The sequence below is a fragment of the Typopeltis vanoorti genome, chromosome 6 (genome assembly GCF_054136105.1).
Source record: "Typopeltis vanoorti isolate ZY-2024b chromosome 6, IOZ_Tvanoo_1.0, whole genome shotgun sequence".
Taxonomy (NCBI): domain Eukaryota; kingdom Metazoa; phylum Arthropoda; class Arachnida; order Uropygi; family Thelyphonidae; genus Typopeltis; species Typopeltis vanoorti.
In genome coordinates this window covers 47,133,339-47,153,126 of record NC_143554.1, presented here as the reverse complement: position 1 = coordinate 47,153,126, position 19,788 = coordinate 47,133,339, and the positions used below count along the sequence as shown (strand labels likewise).

Genomic DNA, 19,788 nt, shown 5'->3' with positions numbered 1-19,788 from the left:
TTTACTGAATTCCTTCTACCCTGCTGATAGCATGGATATTTTTATATTTGCCTTTAAGTGTAATTCTAGCTGCTACATACAGCCACACAATTTAAAGATGCAATTTTTAACATCAGCAAAAGAGTAAACAATAATTCTGAATTTTTCTGATTTTTTTTTATAAAGATCAATCAGACATAAGTTTTTTCAAGTTTTTCCATTATATTACAGTGCACAATTTCAATCATTTTACTTGACTAAAGCACAATAAGAGAAAGTAAAATTAAATATACTCTTTTATTAATTCTTAATAAAATTCCTTACGAGTAATACATAAAAATTACAGATAAAATAAAATGTTCTTTTGCCTACATAATATATTAAACAGAAGTTAATCGTTATCTTTTTTTTAGCAGAAAATATCAAATCAGAACTAGAGAAAGAAAAATAGCAGATGATTTATTTATTTAGCATCAATGAAACTTCTGCTGCTTCATCACTAATGACAGATAAATTATATCAGATTTATATTTTGTAACCTTTAGAGATATGCATGTGCTACTGGTTTCATCTGTGAGGTTACTCCTATTACGAGACTTAACAAAGTTCATCACCGAGAACACTGATTCACAACAAAATGTTGCGAATAGTATTCCAAATCCTTAGTTCCTGGTTTTCTGCACTTTTCTCTGTTACTGACGTCTCTAATCGCTCCTTTTCAATATTTTCCAAGTCAACCCTGAGGTCAACAAATATCTGCCTTCAAATTGAGCTACTTTGAAAATCAATGAACTGCATGTCAAAATCATCCATATTTATCCACGAAAACACCTGTAAGTTTAAATCATCCAGTTTTATAGTGTCTGGAAACTTAACGAATTTTGCAGTCTCTTCTAATTCTCTGAACTTAACAATTCTTAGAGAGAACTGCTCAACAGTTGACACAGTGATGTCTAAAAATACTTTTATAGACATTAGCTTTGTCATCCTTTTGAAGATCATTGATGCATTTCTTTAGGTCTGAAAAATATTTAAATCTCTCACTCTCACCCTCTTAAAAGCTCCTAGTTTCATTTCAAATGCCTTTGTCATCCAACATAACATCCAGAATCTTAACAGAGCCCTGTAGTTTAAGGTTCAAGTCATTTAAATGTTTGCAAAAATCTGCAAAAACCCACAAGATGTCATACATTTCTTTATAAGACATTTGTTGATTAGTCAAAAAGGGATTTATCTCATCCAGGCATTCAACAAATCATTTCAGAACAAGACCTCGACTAAGCCAATGAATCTTGTGGTACAATATTAGTCATTTGTACACCGAATCCACCTCATTCAATAGATTCTGCAATTGTCTTATATTCAAACCACGTGCAGAAATGTAACTAAAAAGCTTGGTTACTTTCATCACTTCTTGAAGTTCTTTAGGTCAGCTTTTGCACATAAACTCTCCTCATGTATGATGCAATAAAAACCTATCAGTGGATGACCAACATGCTTTGCAAACAGATTTACAAATCCTGATTCCTTACCATTCATGCTGGGTGCACTATCTGTTGTGACAGATACCACTTCTGAAATATCAGTTTGCTGAATACATAATTCTTTCATAACTGCTTTACATACTTCAGCTCCAGTGACACACTCAGTAGTGTTACAAGGTTAATCATCTCTTCGAATACTTCGTCAACCCTACAAAAATTGACCAAAGATTACTAGCCTAGCTGATGATGTATTGTCTTTGCTCTCATCATGAAGACAAATCTTTTGTTAACTGTTCTGCTGTATACCTCATCATCATCAAATTCCTGCCATGTATCCTCAAGGGGTGTACAGGATATGATAGTACTACATGAAAAAAATTACATCATTATTAACTTCCTATCTACAATTTTTCTCCAAATCAGTCTGTTACTTGTCAAGACTCCAACATTATCAGATCTTATATTTCTATCATCTAAGGCACTTTGTACCGCATCAATCCACCTATAACTTGGTCTTCCTCTGGATCGTTTTGCTGCCAAACTGTAAGAGAACACTTGTTTTACTAATCTTTCTTCACCCATTCTGTTTAAGTGACCATACCACCTGAGATTATCTCTGTCAACGCATTCCTGGATGCTGACAATGTCAAGCTCTTTCCTAATATCCTCGTTTTTAATATGATATTGCCATTGATGCCATCTGTTCATGCCTCTTATCTTTCTCAGGACTCTCATATCTGCAGTCTCTAGTCTTTGATCAAGTGTTTTATTTCTGACCCAGCTCCCAGATCCATAAGTTAAAATTGGTTTGAACACTGTCTTGTATACAGCTAATTTAGTGTTCTGACTAATTTCTCTCTTATTCTATATGAATTTATTCAATTGACTTCCCACCATACCAGCTTTGCTGATTCTGTTGTCTATTTCTATATTGAATTTACCATCTTCACTAAAAATCGTGCCTAAGTAGCTGAAATGTTTTACTTGTTCCACAGGTTCTCCATTCACAACACAGCTGACATTTTCAATGATTCTGCCTATTTTCATTGTCCTTGTCTTTTTATTGCTGACCTTCATACCATATCTATTAAAACAGCTGTTTAATTTAGTTAGAGAATCTTGCAGACTTGTAGCGGATTTATTTAGAAGTATAACATCATCCGCATAAAGCAAAGAGCTGATATTAACATCTCCAATTTTGATATCATGTTTAATACCACTTTCCTTCATAATGTGATCCGTATAGATAATGAATAGCAGAGAGGATAATGTACATCCTTGTCTCACACCAGATTTAACATTAAATCAAGGAAGTACAGGAAGATGTACTTCCTTGAATTCTAACTGCTGACTTACAACTCGAATAAAGACTAAGTATTGCTTGATATAATGCCCCATTGACACCATATAACTGTAGCGTATTGAGTTGCTTCTCTCTTGGCACCTTGTCATATGCCTTTTCCAAATCGACAAAACTTATACAGATCTTTGTAATATTCCCATGCTTTCTCGACTATTTGTTGTAAAGTGAAGATCTGATCTTGACAGCCTCTATTTGGCCTGAATCCAGCTTGTTCTTCACCCAGCTTTTCTTCCACAATTCTTCTCAATCGTTTCTCAAGTATACTTGCATAGATCTTGCCAGGAACACTTAGTAGAGAAATACCTCTGTAATTCTCACATTCAGTTTTATTTCCCTTTTTATATATGGGTATTATTAGAGCTCTACTCCAATCATTGGGAATTCGTCCCTCTGTCCAGGCTTTCTGAACTATGCAGTGCAGCCACTGTAAGACTTTTATACCACCATACTTCAGCATTTCTGGTTGAATATAATCTACTCCTGCTGCCTTTCCACATTTCAAGCCTTTGATGGCTTTTTCTACTTCAAGTATGGATATGTATTCCTGACTGCATGCCTGGTCAGTGTTTTTTACCACTGTGCTGTCATCACTGCTTGTTTCATTTAGCAGTTTTTCAAAGTAATTACTCCATACTTCAAGGAGATCTTTTTCTTCTATTTTCATGTCACCTTTATTATCTCTAACTCCTTTTACAGCACTCTTTCCTCCATTTCTAAGCTTCTTCAATAACCTCCAGAATATCTTACCACCTTCTTGATATTTATTTTCTATGTTCTTGCCAAAGTCCTCTGATGACTTTTGTTTAGCTAGTTTTACACAGTATTTCGCTTTCTTTCATTTGTCTCTGTATTCTCTAAGAGCACATGCTGACTTATTTGCCAGGAACTTTTGATATGCTTTCTTCTTTTCCTTCACTGCCTCTTTAATTTCCTGTGTCCACCATGGAGTTCTAATTTTTCCATTCTTGCAGACAACTTCACCACATGCCTCTCTAGCTGAATCTCCAAGGTTTGATTCCTGTTCTCAAACTCTTTCATTTTTTCTTCAATAATCTTTGTGTATTTTATTCTACAGTTCACATCTAAGGTCTGCTCAACTTTTATTCGCTGTAAAACTTTCTTATGTTATTCTTTTCAATATGAAATTCAATTTTATCCTGCTCAAGACTAAATAGTGATCACTTCCAATTTCAAATCCTCTGTACACTCTAGTGTCCTGCACCAGGGAGAAAACATCTCTATCAACAATAACATAGTCAATGAGACTTTTCTTATTCCTAGCCTCTTCTGTCCATGTGAATTTGTGCACATTTTTATGTTGGAACATGGTGTTAGTAATAACTAGTCCATGTCCTGAGCAGAAATCCAACAGGTATTTGCCATTATTATTAGATTTGTTCTTTTCTCCACATTTTCCCAAAATATTTTTGTATGTCTCACAATCATTTCCTACTATGCTATTTAGCTCCCCAACAAGGACCAACTTTTCGTTTTTCATTGTGTCAGTTGCTTTTTCTATAGCATCAAAAAATTCCTCCATTTCTACTTTAGTAGTAGAACCTTGTGTGGGACCATAGGCACAAATAAGTCTCATTGTCCAGTTCCCCATTCTCATATTTGCCCACATTACTCTACTTGAGACTGACTGCCATTCAAGAAGATTAGCCTCGTATTTTGTGTTGAATACTATGGCTACTCCTTCTTTTCCTTGATTGTCATTACCTAAATATAACATTTTGCATTTATTGCTCAGTAAAATCTCACAGTTTTTGTCTTTTTTGTTTCAGTCACCCCTATTATGTCGATCTGGTACTTATCTTATTCCTCAGCTAGCTCCATTTCTTTGCAATTTAGGCTTCTTACATTGATAGTACCGATCTTTAACTCTGGTGATGTTGAGTTGGTTTTTATTTTCAGATTTGTTCCAGTAGCTGACTTTTCGCTTTTCACCCTGGTTCCCTGGCGAAAACAATGGGGGCCTTGTTTAACCGGGCAACGCCCCAGCCGGCATAAAATTTTGTCATGTTGTACCATCATTTTTTATTTTGGTTTAACCAATAAGAATACAATTTTGTCGGCTAAATCCCAAATTGCCAGCCCATCCTCGTTCGTTCAGTATCCAAGTAGATACCCAGCAAGGTGCACAACGAGAAGGTGAGGATTGGACATTAGGTCAAAAGCCCTGGTCGGTTCTCCACATTCCTTTAAAGGCTATGTGGAGGTCTCCTCTCAGTTTTACAGCTTTGACCCTTAACCACCCCTGCTGTATACCTTTCAAACTTAAATATTCTATCGCAAACTGTTTCTCTACTCGGAGACAAATCTTTATTGCTCTGAATTTTTATCTTTTCTGAAATTTTGTCAAAAAGGGAAAGAAGTACATTCTCGCCATGCTTCTTTAATATACTCGCCATCACGGAGTGGTTTTCAGTGCTGGGTAATAACTTTTGAAATATCAAAACTAGCAGCAACTAAGTTGAAACTAGGCCTACCTGAAATAAATTTCATCAAAGTGACTTTTTTTTTTTTTGTCTTGCTCACTTCAAGAGAATTAATTCTCCTTGTTCTTGCTCACTTTTATTGCTTCAGTCCTTATGAACAGTTTCAAAAACATCTCTTTGCAGAAGTCCTACAAATAACTGATTTGGAACATAAAATGCATAATGCTTTATCATCATCATCATCAAATTCCTGATATATACTCTCAAGGGATGTATTCCTATTCCTCAGCATTACTTAGAGGAATGCATTAGCTCTGTTAATGCATTCCTGGATGCTGACAATATCGAGTTCTTTCCTAATATTCTCGTTTTTAATATGATATTGCCATTGATGCCATCTGTTCATGCCCCTAATCTTTCTCAGGACTCTCATATCTGTCGTCTCTACTCTTTGGTCAAGTGTTTTACTTCTGACCCAGCTCTCAGATCCGTAAGTTAAAACTGGTTTGAACCCTGTCTTGTATATAACTAATTTAGTGTTCTGACTAATTTCTCTCTTATTCCATATAAATTTATTCAGTTGACTTCCTACCATACAAGCTTTGTTGATTCTTTTGTCTATTTCCATATTTAACTTGCCATCTTCACTAAAAATCATGCAATGTTTTACTTGTTCTGTAAGTTCTCCATTCACAATGCAGTTGATATTTTCAGTGTTTCTGCCTATTTTCATTGTCTTTGTCTTTTTAATGCTGACCTTCATACCATATCTATTACAACAGTTATTCAATTTAGTCAGGGAATCTTGCAGACTTGTAGTGGATTTGTTTAGAAGTATATCATCATCCGCATAAAGCAAAGAGCTGAGATTAACACCTCCAATTTTGATATCAGGTGTAATACAACTTTTCTTCATAATGTGATCCATATAGATAATGAATAAGATACTGGATAATGTACATCCTTGTCTGACACCAGATTTAACATCAAAACATCTTCCTGTACTTCAATTCTAACTGCTGACTTACAACTCAGAGACTACGTATTGCTAGATATAATGCCCCATTAACACCATATAACTGTAGCATTTTGAATAGATTCTCCTTGGCACATTGTCATATGCCTTTTCCAGATCTGCAAAACTTAAATAACAGATCTTGGTTATATTCCCATGATTTCTCGACTAGCTGTCGTAAAGTGAAAACGTGATCCTGACAGCCTCTATTTGGCATGAATCCAGCTTGTTCTTCACCCAGCTTCTCTTCCACAATCCTTTTCAACCGTTTCTCAAGTATACTTGTATATATCTTACCAGGAACACTCAGTAGAGAAATACTCTGTGGTTCTCACATTCAGTTTTATTTTCCTTTTTATATATGGGTACTATGAGAGCTATGCTTCAATCATCTGGAATACGTCTTTCTATCCAGGTCTTCTGAACTATGCAGTGCAGCAACTGTACGACTTTTATACCTCTATACTTGAGCATTTCTGGTCGAATATTCATCTACTCCTGCTGTCTTTCCACATTTCAGACTTTTGATGGCTTTTTCTACTTCAAGTATGGATATGTATTCCTGACTGCATGCCTGGTCAGTGTTTTTTACCACTGTGCTGTCATCACTGCTTGTTTCATTTAGCAGTTTTTCAAAGTAATTACTCCATACTTCAAGGATATCTTTTTCTCCTATTTTCATCTCACCTTTATCATCTCTAATTCCTTTTATCTTGCCTCCATTTCTGAGCTTCTTCCACAACTTCCAGAATATCTTGCCACCTTCTTGATATTTATTTTCTATGTTCTTGCCGAAGTCCTCCCATGACTTTTGTTTAGCCAGTTTTACACAGTGTTTAGCATTCTTACATTTGTATTCTCTATTATCTGTATTCTCTAAGAGCACAAACTGACTTATTTGACAGGAACTTTTGATATGCTTTCTTCTTTTCCATCATCGCCTCTAACTGTCTGTGTCCACCATGGGGTTCTGATTTTTCTATCCTTGCACACAACCTCACCACATGCCTCTCTGGTTGTATCAGTCAATGTTTTCTTCAGGGCTTGCCACTGATTCCCCAAGGTTTGGTTCCTGCTCTCAAACTCCTCATTTTTTCTTCAATAATCTTTGTGTAATTTAATCTACAGTTCACATCTGAGAGCTGCTGAACTTTTATTCACTTTAAAACTTTCTTACGTCTTCTTTTCAGTATGAAATTCAATTTTATCCTGCTCATGACTAAATGGTGATCATTTCAAATTTCAAATCCTCTGTACACTCTTTTCCAGTGGGGGAAAACATCACTATCAACAATAACATGGTCAATGAGATTTTTCTTATTCCTTGCCTCTTCCATGCATATTTTTATGTTGGAACATTGTTATTAATAAACAGTCCATGTCCTGAACAGAAATTCAACATGTTTTTGCCATTATTATTAGCTTTGCTCTTTTCTCCAAATTTTCCCCAAATATTTTTGTATGTCTGATAATCATTTTCTACTCTGCTATTTAGATCCCCAACTAGGACCAACTTTTCCATTTTCATTGTGTCAGTTGCTTTCTCTAAAGCCTCAAAATTTCAAAAATTCTTCCACTTCTATCTATAGTAGAACCTTCTGTGGGACCATAGGCACAAATAAGTCTCATTGTCCAGTTCCCAATTCTCATTTGCCTAAATCATTCTACTTGAGACTGCCTGCCAATTAAGAAGATTAGCCTCGTATTTAGTGTTGAATACTATGGCTACTCCTTCTTTTCCTTGATTGTCATTGCCTGAACATAACATTTTGTATTTATTGCTTAGAAAGATCTCACTAGATTGTTTTTTTTGTTTCAGTCATCCCTTTATGTCGATCTAGTACTTATCCATTTCCTCAGCTTGCTCCATTTATTTGCTATTCAAGTTTCTTATGTTGATAGTACCGATCTTGAACTCTGGTAATGTTGAGTTGGGGTAAGTTTTACGATTTTTTCCAGTTGCCGACTTTTCGCTGCTAGCCCTGGTTCCCTGGCGAAAACAATGGGGGCCTTGTTGGACGAAGCCTCAGCTGGCATGAAATTGTCATGTTGTACCATCATTTTTATATTTTGGTTTAAGCCAATAAGAATACAATTTGGTTGGCTAAATCCCAAATTGCCAGCCTACCCTTGTTTGTTCAGTATCCAGGTAGATAACCTAACAGGGTGCACCATGAGAAGGTGAGGATTATACATTAGGTCAGAAGACCTGGTTCGGTCCTCTGCATTCCTTTAAAGGCTATGGAGGTCTCCTCTCAGTTATATAACTTTGACCCTTAAGCAACCCATGTAATGCTTTATTATCTTTTTTAATCACCGGTTTTTACAGTCCAGTATTCTTTAAATTCTAATTTTTTAATATCCTCTTCATTTGAATGTCTCTGTTTCCTTTTTTGGTGGTTGTAACATTCTGTAAAATCTGTAAAGTGTAGAAAACAAATAAAAATATCTGATAATGGTAATTTTATATATATAGCATAAATATGAATAAAAAAAAGGAGAAAGAAAGGATGGAGTCTCGCCACGTCTGGCTGCCTGGCGAATGATCCACCAACTAAACGGGACAAAACTTGTATGTCAGAATATCACGGAGATAGATCACTTGGAAATAGGATGTTTGTTTCATTTTCTTATTACTTATTATTACTAAAATTGTTGTTAGTATCTGTTTCTTTATTGCATTTTTATTTGGTATCGTTCTACTTAATAAAATTGTATTGTATTAAGTTAAAATATAGAACTCAGAGAAATTTTGGATATGTATTTATTTATTTAATTATTTTTAAGGTGAGCACTGGGTTGCATGCCGGAAAAAAGTCGTGTGCCAGTGGTTCCCCACCTCTGACCTAGAGAGTTATACTGACTGAAGCTTAGGCCCTTGGTAGAGCCACCTTAGCCAGACTGGTTAGAGGTTAGGGCTAGATGAAGTGTAGTCCACACACACAAATATACACTCTCTTCCCAACCTGGACTTGGGGGTGCAGAAGACCCCCCCCCAAAAAAAAAAAGAATATGGAGATATCTGTAAAAGATACACAATGTAAAAAAGTCATTTAGACACTGTCTGAAGAGAGCCTTTGCGAATGTGGTCTTCATTGAATTGAATTGCCCTTGTCTGAGCAGCATCAAGGTTTTTAGATAAGTTTAAGGTGCAACACCCTAAATGCAAGAGAAGTATTTCAAGATTAGGTTGATTTGGAATTTGTTTAGAGTATGTAACCACACAGACGAAAAGTACCTCATTGAGCAAAAAGTGTTTTCGAAAGTCAATAATGCTATAGAAGTGATGTGTTTATGCAGGAAAAGGCTAGGAGTAAAAGGTAGTCTGAGAAGAAAGATGTGGTTTTGATTGCTGAGCATTATCAAAAGTAAGGAAAGAAAACTAAGTTCTTATTTTATTTATTTATTTTGCAAGAAAAAAGATAAGACCCTGTTTTAGAATCTTTACAGGTAACTAGTTATTGGCCTACTTGAAGGATGATGTGATCAGCATTTAGTTTGAGATGTTTGAGCACTGCAAGGTTTGTCATATAAGTAGGATGAGTGGAGAGTACTGTCATCAGCAAAACTGGATGGGATTTTAGTCCAATTAAGAGAACATTTATATATAATTAAGATAGATGGGTGAAATAAGAGCTCCTACATTATTTGGAAAATCTGAAGAGAGAGTACCCTTCACCCTTACATGAATTAAATGACCTGAAACAAATTTTAATCCACTTACAAAGGGAGGAAGGCAGACTATAAAATGCCAATTTGCTTAGAAGCCCTTGATGTCAAACCCTGCTCAGTTTCTTGGAAATATGGATGTGAAAGAATCAATCTAGACATTTTGAGAATTAATGCTTTCTTATTATTTTTCTCACAATTTTAAGCTACAAAAGATGTTTAAACAGAAGCAGTAACTTCAGCAATTTAGTTTTAGCCTTTTTTCATCTTTTCAGGTATGTATCCCTTTGTTGCAGTTTTCATTTGCATCAACACTAAAAGAAACAGAGTCTATGAACTTGCCAACCTTCTCACGACCAAGTAAGTTACACTTATTAATACTTAATTCATTTCCTCAAGAAATGGCATTCTTTTTATGAACTGCAATTGAATGTGATTATTATAGTTTGTTTATATTTCAATATTCCAAACAGAGGTTGATTTTTTAATCCTTCGAAGAAGCATAGTTGACTGAGACATTTCATTAGATGTCATTGCATGAATGACATGAGGTGAATGTTGAAAGTTTTCCCACTTGGTTATAATATAAATTAAAGATTCCAAGAAATTATATTCTTGGTTTAATCCATTATCCAAGTTTAAGCAAACAAGTTTGTGCATGAATTAACTTCATGACAGGGCAATGTATACAGAGGCTAATGACTTCACATCACTTACATTAGTATCCCATAAGCAATGTGCATATCCTTACAGACATGTATTATGCTATATATTATGGGAATGGCCACCCCGTACTGGTTTCGACCTTTATTGAGGTCTCATCAATGTAGCCAGACCCAGAAGGTGATACCAAGGTTAAATTAATGCAGAAGTCTTTTTTCCATATACAAATAGCCTAAAGGTGACACACGTTATTATTAAAATACTCTGAATTAGAGATAGCTGTGGACTTAGATAGTATCAGTGATAGACGGTATCGTTTCTGGGTCTGGCTCCCACTGATGAGAGACTTCAATAAATGTTGATGCCAGTCTAAGTAGTGGCCCTTCCAAAAATGCATAACATTATACATATCCATAAGGACATGTGCTTTGCATTATGGGATAATAAAGCAAGTGATGAGAAGTCATTAGCCTATGTATATAAGTTGCCTTGTGATGAAGTTATTTCATGTGCAAACTTTGTTTGCTTACATATCATAAATTAAAGATGATATGAGGTATATTCAGACTTTATAACCAAATGAACGCTGTTTTGAGAGAGCAGAAGCAAACCAGAATTAAGGACTAAGACAAACATTAAACTATACTAGTAGCAAGGCTTATGTTGGTCATACATAACTGGTAATTAGTTTACAGAATTAACAACGCATATAAAGTATATTAATTAAAGGTAACTTTAATAAATAACTTCTATATTTCGGCAATGTCACGTTGCCATCTTCAGGAACATAAAGATATGGTATGTGCACGCAGGCACTAACAAAGGCAAATGAGGAAGAAAGCAAGAAACTAATATTGTTCCTAAAGTCCTAATGGTGCCCTCTGGCGGGCTAATTTGGTTGTCTTGGCAGTTGGGCTGAAGTTCTCGAAATGTAAGTCTCCCAAATTTGGGGTAGTTTCATGCACCCAAATTTGTTGAGGTTAGGAACGTTTTTTAGAGCTGATGATGATTCCTTGAATAATCTTTTGTATTTAAACTTGCTGCGGTGTATTATTTTTGTTTTCTTCCAACGAATTCTATGGTGGGTATCTAAGGCATGGTCTGCCAGCCCAGAGCGGCTGTATTGGTGAAACTGGATGTAGTCTTTATGTTCTGAAATCCTGATATTTGTTATTCTGCCTGTTTGGCCAAAGTAGGACAATTTGCAGCTGCAAGGGACCTGGTATACACCAGGTAGGTCTAAGGGAACTCTTCCCTTAGACTTACTTCCGTGCCTTCATATGAATTGTTCAATTTTTATGTAAGGTATCTGTATTATACTTAGCTCAAGAATAGTGTTATTCTGCAAGTTTTTACATTTGGTAATTGTGGCTGAGAATTTCTCTTTTAAAAGCATTCTCTAGGGAAGGAATCAGTATGAAGTTTTAGTCTGAATTAAGTGTGATATCGTCATTAGTTACAGGCTGTTGGCAAAGGTAAAAAGGATTTAAGGCTACTAAGATAGATATGATCAAATGTTTCAATATTTCTTTGATTAGATGAATATAACTAGAGTAGATAACTAAGTTGTGTAAATTAAAGTTGAAGAATTACTTCACTACCAAATACTGTAACTGACTACTATGCTTAGTGGTTATGATACTGGAATATACATACTGGCAGCTGCTGAATGTTACTGCTTAGACGTGAGTCTTATGGTCTTTTTCCTGCCATTTGTGATTAGATTGTCAACTTCTCTCATTCATTGCATATCATTTTCACTCAGTGCTGTAGTCTTCCATACATCACTGACCTCTCTCTCTAACCTCAAATCTTATCTACTCCTCCACATGGGGGGGGGACCTCTAGTGATGGTACTAGCTCTTTTGCATCTTCCTCTCTTTTTCTCCTTCCTGTATTATCTGCTCTACACGGTACTAGCTCTTTTCCATCTTTTTCTCCTTTCTATATTCTCTGCTAGTAAAATAGACTAGTACTGCCCATTTCTGCTGTTTAGAAATGGGCAGTACACTCGATTGACACGTCTCTTCATGACTAATTTCAACCACTTTGGCATATGAAAGTCACATCATAGAAAATAGTTTCTGCATTGTCTCTTCAAAAGATACTTCCATAGCCATTGTTCACAGAGCTTGCATCCATTATGCCTCCCACTGCTTCCAGATTTAGTAATTTGAAGCTACTTAGCTACTCAGCATCGCATTACAGTGAAACTGCATACTCGCTAAACCTGCTTCTCCAAGTCATCTTTCATTCTTTCTGTCTCAATTCCGTGGAACAACCCCCTCATGAAAATTTCAACAGATTACTCTACTCCACATGTCATTTGTTTCTGCTATAGGTTCTTTTACCTTTAGTGTGAAAAAATATTAAAAAATTTACATGAGATAAGAATAGTTTATAATCCTTTATGCTGTATTGATTGTTTTGTGGAATGATGGTACTGCCTTATAAATCTTCAAGAAAGTTCTTATTCATACCTTTAAATTATTGAAAAATTATGATGCTCCTAAATGTTTACAGTAGGAAAGAAAGAGCTTTTTTGTTATTGTCAATTAAGCTTATTAACTTCTCGAATTTGACCCTCATTAGATTTGAATATCATATCAGTACCAAAGTATACCACAAACGTACAAACTTTGGTAATTTTTTGCATTTCACCTCCTATCACCCTTACTGTGTCAAAAAAATTTGTCATATTAACACTGTTCATTAATGCCTACAAATACTTGTTTTCATATATTCCACTAAACCAAGAAATTACTTGTCTGATAGATATCGTCAGTTCTCAACAGTATCCCAAGCAACTTAGACTGTGCTATTCACTCAGCCCAAAATCATCTTCTCAATAAAACCACATATCAACACCACAGTATAGCTTTAAAATTCCCATATATGTATATGTACGAGGTGGTATCAAAAAGTTTCGAGACTAGGTTTGTAACATGCCAACAGATGGCAGCACAAGGCTGTATGCACAGTCACAGGGAGCACCTACCTTCATAAGTCAGTGTGCCAAAAGACATCATCCTGTGTACATTGGGAGCTGTGCAACTGATGCTATTCTGACCATCTGCGTTACCACAGCTGCGATTTCATCATGGACAGCAAGTTAGAACAAAGAGCAAACGTGAAATTCTGCATGAAACTGGGCTAGTCATGTCGAGGATCATTACCGGTGATGAAACTTGGGTGTATGGGTATGACCCTGAGATGAAGCAACAGGCTTCACAGTGGAAGAGCCCATCATCTCCACGACCGAAAAAAGCGAGGCAGGACCGCAGCTCGACCAAGTGCATGCTCGTTGTCTTTTTCGACATTTGCGGCATTTGTGCATCGAGAATTCGTCTTCAGGGGCCAGACCGTCAATAGTGAGTTTTACTGCCAGGTTTTAAGGCGTCTGAGGGAGGACATTCGGCAAAAGTGACCAGATCTGTGGCGTGCGAAAAACTGGATGCTCCATGACGACAATGCACCCTGTCACCGAGCTCTCCTCACACGTGAGTTTCTTGCCAGAAAAACATGATCTCACTTATGTGTCCTCCCCCCCCCCCCCCCCCACTTGCGAGATTTGGCTCCTACAGACTTCACCCTCTTCCCGAAGATGAAGATCTAGCTCAAAGGTCACCATTATAACACCATTGTGGAGATCCAGCACGAATCGCAGAAGGTGCTTGACATGCTTTCGAAAAGAAGACTTCCAGGACACATTCCAGAAGTGGCAAGAACGCTGGGGGTGCTGTATTGATATGCAAGGGGACTATTTTGAAGGTGATAGTGTGTAAACGTAGATAAATAAAGTAATTTCTCGTAAACAGAGCTAGTTTCGAAACTTTTTTATACCACCTCATATATATAAAAAAAGCCATAAAACGAATATTGATGTTATAGAATTGTTTTCACTACTAACAACAAACTACAAAATTTATCAAATCATAGAACCACAGTAACTCAAGCCAACCTACTACTAGTGACAATATAGGTTACAAGTTTAATTGCTTGTCAGGATGCAACATCTGTTATATTGGTTCTACCATCCATTGTATTAAGTCTTGCTTAATTGAGCATTGTTGAGATTGTAATATTCCCATACCTGACTATCTACTACTTTCCACCACCACAAAAAAAAAAAAAAAAAAAAAAAAAAAAAAAAAACATACATACATACATACATACATACCAGAAACAACAGAAATCCCATTACTGAAATATCCTTTCATGCTATACAATCTCTAAATATACGTTGAAAATCAAAGGTTATCATTACTGATTTCCAGAAAAATGAATCCAAATTACATTGCTCTGAAATTCTAGCAGTACAAACCACCTATTGTGTTATAAACACAAAAAATACCCTATTCACTATCATCCCCCCTTCCCCATATAAATTAACCAAAATAAATTACTCTCCTGTATTCTCAAACCACCCCAATTCCTGTGTATTCTTGAGCCAACCAAACTCATCCTAATGCAATTTTACAAAAACTGAGGTGAGCGCACAGTTAGCTTTCAGCTTTTTTTTTTCATCTAATGATGGTTTTAACAAAATGGCCAGCACCCATCATGTTTATTGCTGGCTTGGTATATATATAATAGCTTTTTTTTTTTATTCTAATTTTTTTTCTCTGTTCCTTCAAAATACAAAATTTGCATAATTCATTTTTTAGTTTTAACTTTTTCGTCATCAGTTTTTCCTACTTATATTATCTTCATGTATTTCTATACTCAGTTGTTGCTATCTTTGCCCACCACTTTAAATTGCATACCATCTCGACTCTAATCAAGTCTTCTGTTTGAGTTTTCTCCATCTTTACTCCCAAGACTTTCACACAGGTATGTTAATTAATGTCCTTCATTTTAAACTATAAAATTAAATTTTTAAGCCTAGTTGATAAAAAAATAGTCTGCTCCATCAGCAATAATAGCTTAGCTTTTTCTTTCTTTCTGTTATTCATAAACTGATAATGTATCTAAAAGTGTAAAAATAACATTATCACAATGTTATTTAACATAAACAACATAATTAACATAAAATTCTGTATTCATGTGCAAATGTCAACCCCCCCCCTCTCCCGATGTTTTTGAAATAATTGTTTAGAACGTGATTTCCTATTTATTATTTATTTTTTTAGATGTATCAGTATCCGGTCAGAATATACCTTTAGGTCCAAAACTAGAAACATTGCAAAGAAAAGGTTGTGAAATATTAATCAGATTGCTTGAACAGCCTAGGTCATCTGGATCTGTACATAGCCCCAGGAAAATACCTAACCTTTCATTTGGTAAGAAATGAAATCTATTTTTTTTTTATAATTTAATTTTAACCTATATAACTTGTAACCTATATTATCACTAGTAGTAGGTTGGCCTGAGTTTTTTCAAATTAAAACACTACAGGTTTTTCATATGGCTAAGTAATGATTTGGAATCGATCACTACTTAATCATATGAAAAACAATGACAAGGTTATGACATACACTTCAGTTGAATAATGCACATTATATTTTTAAACGTATTTGAATACCCTTATGAGATCTAGATTTGCTCTACTATTCAAAATTGCTCTACTTCTGAAAGTAGAGCAATTTGAATATATCTATGAACATGAGCTGGTTATAATGATCCAAGAAGAAATAGATATAAAAGTATTCCAGTAAATTAGACATGTTATTGGCAGAAAGTGTGAATTATATTAGCATATAATTGAGGTTCATTATCCTATCTGATTCTATTAGTAGTTTTTTTTTGCTACATACTAAGAAAACCTTCCAAAACCAACTGTATTTGATGCTATGAAATGACACAGTGAAAGTGATATAACAGTATCAATGGAACAAGAAAAGTTAAAGATTGGAATTCTAGATGCATGATGATAGCATTTCTTGCTGGCTGGGGCGGGTTTACTCAGTTAAACAAGGTCTACCCCCCGATGATTGTTTTCATCAGGGAACCAAGGCAGACAGTGCAACTCCAGCTACTTGAACAAATTGTTGGTGTCTGGCAGAGTTGATTTATGCTTTCAACATAAGAAATATCAATGGAAAATAAATGGAACTAAAAGAAGAATTGTGTAAGTATCAGATTGGCATAATAGGTCTTATCAAAACAAGACAGGTGAGATTTTTCTAAGCAAAGAATACAAGATATTATATTGAGATAATAACAATCATGGAAAGGAAGCAATTGATAAATGGAATAGTAAGAGCCAGGGCTCAACAAATTATTCAAAATTCCACTTAGAAATGACCCCCCCATCTTTTCTGTTGTACTTTTTTATTGATATATTTCATTAAGTCGATAGGAGTTTTATAAACTGACCTGTGGTATGGTACTATTGCATCAATGTTTTCTTAAATTTAAGATTTTATTTCCAGATATATTTTTCATTGAATAAAAATATTCTGTTTTGTCCACACTGCGAATACTCATCAGATTGCAAAATCTACTCATCGTGGAAGAGTGGGCAAGCATATTTGTCAAACCCTGATAATAGCATTGCTGTAATCCGCGTGTTGAGAGGGATGGGAGGAACAACTATTTCGTTAATCTTTCTGGCATTATAGTTATTGTACAGGAAAGATATGGAAATTAAAGGAGAGTTCAGCTGTGAGGGAAGTCTGGTTGAAACAGAGATCGGAGGCTCAGTTGGTAGAGGTTTTAATACCATTATGTTAAAGGGATTAAGATGGGAAAGGTTGTGTGGGTGGATTTTCTGTTAACTGAGAAAAAAATAAAGTGCCATTGGGAAGACTTATAGATAGAGCATCTAGAAAATATTATTATTTTCTTTTTCTATAGTGAACTGGGTTCTAGTTCTCCTACTAACTGGAAACCACAGATATGAGAGTTCTGAGAAAGATGAGGGAGTGAAATACATCGATGGTAGAATTATATTAAAAAGGATATTAGGAAGAAACTTGACATTGTTAGCATTCAGGAGTGTGAGTGAGTGAGAGAGAGAGAAAGTAGAGCTAATGTCACTATTGGTCAGTTAAATGGAATGGAGAGAAGAAAAGATTAGCAATAGAAGTTTTTTTTTTTTGTGCTGAGATGGGGCAAGAAAAAGACCAGAAATATCACGACCTAGTAGTTAGATTTGAAGGCGGTACAGGAAAATAGTTAATGTTAAATCAAGAGTGAAAAAGAGGTGCACATTATCTCTGTTTTTCAATATCCATATGGACCCACTATGAAGGATAGGGACACTAAACCTGATATCAAAATTGGGGATGTTAAGCTCAGCTCACTCCTTTTCCGATAAACCCTTTCTCAAAAATATAATTTCTATTTCCAGTGCCCTTTCTCCATCTCTTTCCCCTCCAAAAATCACTCTGCCCACCCTTAATAATAATAATATATATATATATATATATTATATAAAACACCTGGGTTTTTTCCAAATTAATTCTCCCACATTGCCTCAACCACCCTCCCCACTTTTTCCAAAAATCTCCCCTTCCTTTAAACAGCCTAACTGCAGAAGTATGCACATCGCGGAAAGAAGAAGCCAACAACATCCAAGCAAGATATGTCCGAAATTTCTTCCTCTATTATTCTGCATATATTTGTCTCTATAATACATCAGTAATGCCCTAAGAATTTCTGAGTAGAAAGCCAATGACACAAAAAAAAAAAAAAAAAAAAAAAAAAAAAAAAAAAAAAAAAAAGGGAGGCACTCCTAAACAAAAGCAGGCGAAATAGCCATAAAAATAATAATCAGCTCTTTACTTTATGATGAAGTTATATTCCTGAATAAATCTAGTGCAAGTGTTTAGGATTCTGTGACTTAATTGAATCTGCTATATTAAAATTGACATGAAAATCAGCAGTAAAAACATAGTGAAAATAGGCAGAACAACAACATTTCAGCTATTTAGACACAGTTTTTATTCAGGTGGCAAATTGAATAACTGAGAGAAGACCTCCACATAGCCTTTAAAGGAATGTGGAGAACCGACCAGGGCTTCTGACCTAATGTCCGATCCTCACCTTCTTGTGGTGCACCCTGTTGGGTATCTACTTGGATACTGAACAAACGAGGATGGGCTGGCAATTTGGATTTAGCCGACCAAATTGTATTCTTATTGGTTAAACCAAAATAAAAAATGATGGTACAACATGACAAAATTTCATGCCGGCTGGGGCGTCGCCCGGTTAAACAAGGCCCCCGTTGTGTTTGCCAGGTTGAACCAGGGCGAACAGCGAAAAGTCAGCTACTGGAACAAATCTGAAAACAAACCCCAACTCAACATCACCAGAGTTAAAGATCGGTACTATCAACATAAGAAGCCCGAATGGCAAAGAAATGAAGCTAGCTGAGGAATTAGATAAGTACCAGATTGACGTAATAGGGGTGACTGAAACAAAAAAGACAAAAACTGGTGAGATCTTTCTGAGCAATAAATACAAAATGTCATATTCAGGCAATGACAATCAAAGAAAAGAAGGAGTAGCCATAGTATTCAACACAAAATACGAGGCTAATCTTCTTGAATGGCAGTCAGTCTCAAGTAGAGTAATGTGGGCAATTATGAGAATGGGGAACTGGACAATGAGACTTATTTGTGCCTATGGTCCCACACAAGGTTCTACTACTAAGATAGAAATGGAGAAATTTTTTGATGCTTTAGAAAAAGCAACGGACACAATGAAAAACGAAAAGTTGGTCCTTGTTGGGGAGCTAAATAGCATAGTAGGAAATGATTGTGATACATATAAAAATATTTTGGGAAAATGTGGAGAAAAGAACAAATATAATAATAATGGCAAATACCTGTTGGATTTCTGCTCAGGACATGGACTGGTTATTACTAACACCATGTTCCAACATAAAAATGTGCACAAATTCACATGGAGAGAAGAGGCAAGGAATAAGAAAAGTCTCATTGACTTTGTTATTGTTGATAGAGATGTTTTCTCCCTGGTGCAGGACACTAGAGTGTACAGAGGATTTGAAATTGGACGTGATCACTATTTAGTCTTGACCAGGATAAAATTGAATTTCATATTGAAGAGAAGAACATGTAAGAAAGTTTTAAAGCGAATAAAAGTTGTACAGCTCTTAGATGTGAACTGTAGACTAAAATACACAAAGATTATTGAAGAAAAAATGAGAGTTTGAGAACAGAAATCAAACCTTGGAGATTCAGTGGCAAACTCTGAAGGAAGCATTGA

General features: G+C 35.5%; 1 protein-coding gene across 1 annotated transcript in view; it reads left to right on the top strand.

Moving 5' to 3' along the window:
• LOC150105437 (telomere-associated protein RIF1-like) overlaps positions 1–19,788 on the top strand; it is a 396,727-nt gene that overhangs the window by 205,339 nt on the left and 171,600 nt on the right. The window contains exons 11-12 of the mRNA XM_090393961.1: positions 10,227–10,311; positions 15,747–15,896. Of these exons, the coding sequence (XP_090250087.1) occupies positions 10,227–10,311; positions 15,747–15,896 (235 nt within the window). The remainder of the gene's footprint in view (positions 1–10,226; positions 10,312–15,746; positions 15,897–19,788) is intronic.